Genomic DNA, 6,540 nt, shown 5'->3' on the forward strand with positions numbered 1-6,540 from the left:
AAATGAACTGCTCTCTGTCTGATCTAGTACAGTGCACTTGCCTCAGGTTAGTGAATACTGATTTAGTAACACTGCTACCATGAAATGACTTCATTTCAAATCAGATTTTCAAGATTTACATCTTCAATTATATGCTAAAACTGATTAAATTAAACTTACTTTCAAGTCCAACATATGAACCTCAAATCTATCTTCAAACCGCTGATCTCAACTACAAATCTGTAAATATTAGTCACTGCAACTGACACGCTTGCAAAGCTATCACTGTGACAAAAAATATCAAAATAAAATGAAGACAAAAAAATGGTTTAATGTTTATTGTGCCTTATTCCAAATACCCTGACGTGTGCATATAGGTATCTGATGGGAACACTTGTCTTTGATGACTGTTGATGGTAAACGTTGTATAATGATTCAAAGCATTGTAATTGCGAAATGAATCAAGGCAGCAAATTATAAAATGACATCTTATTTGTTTAAACTGATTATAAACTACTATAACCTGACCTCTTGTAAATACCCACATGTGTAATGCTGGACTTTCCTCCCTGCAGCACGTATCTGACTCACTGCTGTCACAGTACACTTTTACTGCCAGGAATGTCATGGAACATTGTGGTTTTGTTCCCTGCAGTAAAAAACATGAGCAATACGATTGCTCTTTTATTCACAACTGCATTTTTTTTCAAAATCAGCCAGCCTTGTTTACTTTCATTAAACCGTGATGCAAAATATAAAAGCCTTTAGTACACAGCTTGTTTTGTGAAATGTTGAAACACTGACTTATAAAAAATGTTTACTTGGCAAAACCTCTAATCCTATTAAAACCTACAAAGGATTCACATAACTAAAAAGATAAAACATTGCTTAAATTACAATAACTCAACTTGTATAATTAAACCATAATAAGGGCATTTTACACCACATGAACACACTTCTGAAAACAGTCACAAGAGAAACTCTTTCTTAATTCAAGAAACCTGTGTTGAAAGTGCAATAGATTAAAATCAATGATAGCTGCTATTTTCCCTGAATCCAAACTGTGGAGTCTCCCAGCTGATGGAAAATGAGATTTTGCAATCATTGATTTCAGATTCCAGTAATCAGCATTTTTCTGCCAAGCTGACTTTCCCTGGCACCATGCTTTGTCTCTCAGCAGATATAAATACTCCCCGCTCCAAATGCAAAGACATTGAAAGCGATTATAACCGTAACTGCTGAAGCTGAATATTATCAACAAAATGTGGTAAGTTCAAATGTTATAATTATTTTTCAATTTCTCTGTGCCTTTATTTTTGTAGCTGTGGTGGAGAGGAGGACAATTATGTATCTGCCACTATGTTTTTTGCATTACTAAATACTATGAATATTTACTTAATTATGTGACCGTCTATGTTTCCTGTAGATATGTAATTGCTCTTTTTACTGCACTGTTAGTGTACAGTTTTATTATTATGTTGCTGTGTTTATTGTATTTTTGTAACTCTAGCACAACAATTTCCTTCGGGATAAATAAAGTCTTATCTATCGTAACTTATCTTAACAAACTGTTGTCCTTACAGCAAAATGGTTACAATATGTAAGAAAACTATTAATATGGAAATTCTGATCTAAATGTTTTCAAGAAGCTATCTAACTTGGTCACGTTTTACAATAATTATCTACAATTTCTAACTCTGATTTGTTTAGATTTTTGTCATTCATAATCCTTTTATGGGCAATGAGACATTTAACTTTGTGTTCATCGTGTGGATCTGTTGTTGTTTGAAGGTTTTCTCAGACAGTGCTCCTCCTGGCCGCATGCGCCTGTCTGGCAGACCAGGTTCTAACCGAAGAAATGAACCACCCTTTGTCAGGTAACACACACTAACACAAACATGCTATACACTGATGAACATGGTGATCTAATTCAAAATGGATTTCTGTTTCCATTTACCATATAATATTTGTTGGTAGGGTATACTGTATTTGACCAACAAGAAAGAAACGTATACAGGCATGCTGTATAGAGATCCAAACAGCAGCCTTTTATTTCAGAAAACACTGAAGTGGCTCCAGGCTCCAGTTCTCTGAAGCTGCTGTTTGACACTTCCAGCTCCTCGACAGCTGCTGTTCAGATAAATATCTGCGGAGTGAAATGACAGGCTTTTCTGCGGGATCTGAGGACTGAAGCTATTATTGCTCATTTCAGATAGTGTCCTTCATGTAGCTGTAAAGATACTGTATCTGACAGGGAAATCATCTGCTTCTCCTCAAACAGCCCTTCAAAAACTAAGGCTAAGCGGTCAGAGAGCAGAGAGAGATGTGACACTGACTGGAGGCATGTTGAAAATCATTTGTTAATACAAAAAAAGGGAACTTATTTATATAAAAAATATTAGATTATTGAGAGAAAGAATACCTGAACTAGTGAATCCATTTCATATTAATGCAGTGTCTTGATTGGGTAGTTGTTCATTGAATTGCACTTGTAAGCTATTGCTAACTTTGTTAAATACATTGGTTAAACCCTGTGAGGATATTACATTTACAACAGGGTTAATGATCATGGACTGAGTTCAAAGCATTTGCGAACACTTTAAAGAAAAGATCCCCAGAACCGGTTCCCTTGATGATCACAGCCGCACAAAAGACTTGAGGATCAAAGCAGAACAAGTGGATTATCCTCTATCTTTCTTCTTTCTTTACGATGAATAAATTGTTCCTGGAGGAAATCTTCAGAGCATAAAAGCATCAGATGCAGATGAAAACGCTTTTAACAGCAGTCCCGGAAGTCCTGACCGTGTGCCAAATACAGACATCTTTGAAGGGAATTATTCAGGAGATTTGAGAAGAAACTCTTTGTCATTTTGACATACCAATCATCACAGACAGACTGATTAAAACAGTCATAAAATTGTGTTTTAAAAAGCCAGCAAATACAGTTTTGAAGATTATAGGATTGTCAATGTGTGCATTGTGAAGTAGGTACCGTACACATTGTCTTTGTAGAATTTAATGTAAGCTCTTAATTATATTACGGCCCGTCCACACGGCAGCGTGCGTTGAAGCTTCAACGCTTCTGCCCATTCACTTTGAATGGGGTGACGTCACGCTTTGCCGAACTGCATTGTGGGAGCAAAGCTTCGCTTGACACGCTTCAAAAGTAGAGCAATGTTCTACTTTTGAAGCTTCGACGGAAGGGTCAGCCAATCAAATGATATGCCAGTACAAGCTCTAGCCAATCAAATCGCGTGCTTGTGTGTCCGGGGCGGGAGATTCAAGATTCAACTTGGTTGTTGGTCGATTTTCAGACACGCCCACCGGCAAGCTTCAACGCACGCCGCCGTGTGGACGTTGCTTTAGACTTCATCAGAGAAAGCAGACTTTAACCTGGAGAAGTCTTGTCTGCAACTTGAAGTCAGCGGCATACAAAATGGTGATGTGGTGGAAAAAAATAAAATAAAATAAACTAATTCAACAATTGACGTTATGTGTTTAATTAGACAAATAATAAGCTTTGCAAAGAGGTTCAATCACTCAAGGCAATTCTGCAGTGACTCATATTGAGCAAAAAGTTGCTACATACTTTACACGAAAGAAATGTGGCCTTGTGACTCCTTGTGAGAACAGGCTAGAGATCATCTAGCCTCAGGTACAAAAACTACATAAGGTGATAAGCAGAACTAGTTTCAGCCAGGTAGAACAAAGAAACCGTGAATTGAAGGCCAGTTTTTATGCAAGAAGGTAATAGAGAAAAACACGACATGAATCATACTTAAATTAGATTATCTCAAGGTCAGATAACAGTGTGTTTCCACTTTTCAGCTGGTTGATTGAAGGTTGATTAGTCAGTACTTTGTTTTGAATCAAGTCCTGTGTCATTACATTTCCATTATTCCGGTGAATTTGTAATTTACAAAATACACATCCTGTAACAGTTCTTCGGATTTAGCAGCCAGGTATATATTGCACAGTTAATAACGGCATATATATTGCACATATAGCACATATTGCACATAGTTGGTATTTAACAGCAAGGGGTGTTATAGTCTGTGTTGTTGTGTGTGTGTGGGGGGGGGAGTCTATAGGGGGTGTGCTGGTTGTATAGTCTGAACGCTGCAGGAACAACAACACCAGTCTGAATTTCTCCAGAAAGATAAGATTTGAACCATCAAATGCCTTGTGTTGAAATAACCCATCGAAATGTTAAGAGAACAAGATTTGTGAATATAAAACAAATAGAGAATACAGACAATCATACATGACAAAAACAAGTATATACAATTTAGATTACATAAATTAATATATACTGTATTTATTTCCCCAGCCTCCAGGTTAGCATCCCCCCGCTCCAGGCGGATGGTCGGGGGCACCCTGGCTCCTCATGTCCCGTGGCAGGTCATGGTGTACATTGCTGACAAGGTGCTGGACGGAGGCTCTGCAGGCGGGGCGCTCATCTCCGATCGCTGGATTCTGACTGCTGGCAGGAACCTGTTTGTCAGGAAGAGTCGACAGGACACTCAGGGGAAAGATCCTATCATTCCTAAAGTGTACCTGGGAATCCATGGACGGCCCCAAGCTGTTGCCTCCAAAGAAGTTGCTGTCGAAAAGGTGAGTGAGATAAATATTTGAACTGAAATACGTACCTTTACCTCTCTGATCAGGCTCAAGACCCCAGAGGCCGCTATTCAGGTGCATGTTGTGGGTCAATGGTGTGTAGATTTCAATAGACCGCTATACTGTAGTGCTGAATTAAAGGAAATATGTGAGTTTATGCACAGACATCTATTTTTGTTGACTTTCAATAATTTAGTTTATTGCATGAAAACCATATTTTCAAGGCCATGCCATTCAAGCAAAGAAAATGCATCACATTTTCATGTTTTGCTTTGAGCCTTGAAAACATATATTGAAGCAGGTATGAAACATTTAATCCTTTAAAGGATACATTTACTGATTTTAAGTATCGATGCCTATATTAAGACAAAAAACAAGAATACATGTTTCCTTTTATGCTGTGCATCCTGTATGTACAGGCAATTTAACTGTTGGCTGTATGTACAAATCGTGGTGTGTTTATGTCTTCTGTCCCACAGACCACGATTGTTGTCAAAAAAACTTTTAAATCAAATAATGAGCAACAGATAGGCTGTGATATTTCGGAAAATAAGGAAACTCTAATTTTCATAGGATTTGTTGACCATTATCATATCACCAGACTTGTCTTAAAACATAAAATAACAAAAAGTGGCAGAGTTGAAAAAATGAATCTATTTATTCAGGGTTTTTTGTTTTTTATTATTTCATGCAAGATTAAGAATGACATTTTGACGTTTCTTCTACTTCATTTCACTTGAATGAAAAGAATATTCAGATTGTGTCTTGTCTGTTTTCTTAATTCTCCCTCCGGCAGGTTGTTCTTCACCCAGGCTTCCAGAACGGCTCTGACTGGGAGAACGACCTGGCTCTGATCCAGCTGAAGAAGCCTGTGCTGATGAGCTATGAAGTGACCCCCATCCCTCTGCCAGAGAGGGGCCAGGACCTGGCAGACACCCTGGGAGGGACAGGGGTCATCACCGGGTGGGGCTGGGGGATACACCTCACCCTCGCCACATCACTCAAACACCTAGTAGTCCCCCTAGCCAATCACACTGAGTGTAAGGCAGAATATAATATCACTGAGCGAACACCAGCTGTAGACGACCACATGTTCTGTACCGGACCCACCAAGTATGAGGAGAATGTTTGCTTTGGTGATGCAGGAGGTGCTCTGGCGGTAACAGATGCTGCAACTGGAGACATCTACGCTGCAGGGATCCTCTCCTTTGACAAGTCCTGTCAAACATACAAGTACGGAGTCTATATGAAGATTTCCTCGTATTTGCCCTGGATCCACAGTGTCATCAGAGGAGATACGGAGAAATCGTCTGCTCTGCGCTCTGATGTTATGTCTAAGATGTACTCATTGCAGCAGTAGAGCTTCAGTCTCTGAGCTGTGGATTTAGCAGAGAAAGTATTGTAATATATGAGTCAGTACATTTGAATAAATGCTCGCAATATTACTACTTCTGTGTTCTGTCACGTAAATGTTTCATAATACACACATAGTGTAACATAATCACTGAGCCAGCTCCCTTTTCCATTGTGTTCACTACCACTTCTGTCACTTTCCGTGCTGTTTTTCTTTTAACAATTTCTGCATCTCATCTTTCTTTATTAAGGCTTGTGTGTGGTTGTTTGAACAAGTTTGCAAAGTCACACTGACACTGTTTTGTAAGAGCCTAGAGCACAAAAGGGACCATTTTGGATGGGGGGGGGGGTGGATTGGTCAACAACATTTTGGCACTGGCTACTCCAGTTTGCTTTTTGTCATCTTTGGACAAGACCAGGATATTTGCGTAACCTTCACCAAGTATTTTATAAATCAATGGAGAACTGGATACAAAGATCCACTACTGTGCCCACATGTGACATTTCAATGTGAAGGGCTTCAAAGGAAAACATTTCTATATGTGAATCTTTCAGCATGAGAGCGGATTTCAAGTGTTGCACATGCAA

The 6,540-nt window shown here is 38.9% G+C and overlaps 1 protein-coding gene across 1 annotated transcript; it reads left to right on the forward strand.

The window, feature by feature from the left end:
• Nucleotides 1-1,143: 1,143 nt before the first annotated feature.
• Nucleotides 1,144-6,048, forward strand: hp (haptoglobin). Its single transcript, XM_034117116.1, has 4 exons — nucleotides 1,144-1,246; nucleotides 1,771-1,856; nucleotides 4,310-4,593; nucleotides 5,396-6,048. Exons 1-4 carry the CDS (start codon nucleotides 1,242-1,244, stop codon nucleotides 5,957-5,959), a joined length of 939 nt encoding a protein of 312 aa, XP_033973007.1. The 5' UTR covers nucleotides 1,144-1,241; the 3' UTR covers nucleotides 5,960-6,048.
• The last annotated feature ends 492 nt before the right edge of the window (nucleotides 6,049-6,540 follow it).

This window comes from Trematomus bernacchii, unplaced genomic scaffold (assembly GCF_902827165.1).
Source record: "Trematomus bernacchii unplaced genomic scaffold, fTreBer1.1, whole genome shotgun sequence".
NCBI lineage: Eukaryota > Metazoa > Chordata > Actinopteri > Perciformes > Nototheniidae > Trematomus > Trematomus bernacchii.

What these genes read in the sequence shown, in the direction of transcription:
- hp (XM_034117116.1), top strand. An exon ending in AATGAACCACCCTTTGTCAG is followed by an intron (nt 1,857 to 4,309) that starts GTAACACACACT and finishes TTATTTCCCCAG; the next exon opens with CCTCCAGGTTAGCATCCCCC. An exon ending in AAGAAGTTGCTGTCGAAAAG is followed by an intron (nt 4,594 to 5,395) that starts GTGAGTGAGATA and finishes TCCCTCCGGCAG; the next exon opens with GTTGTTCTTCACCCAGGCTT.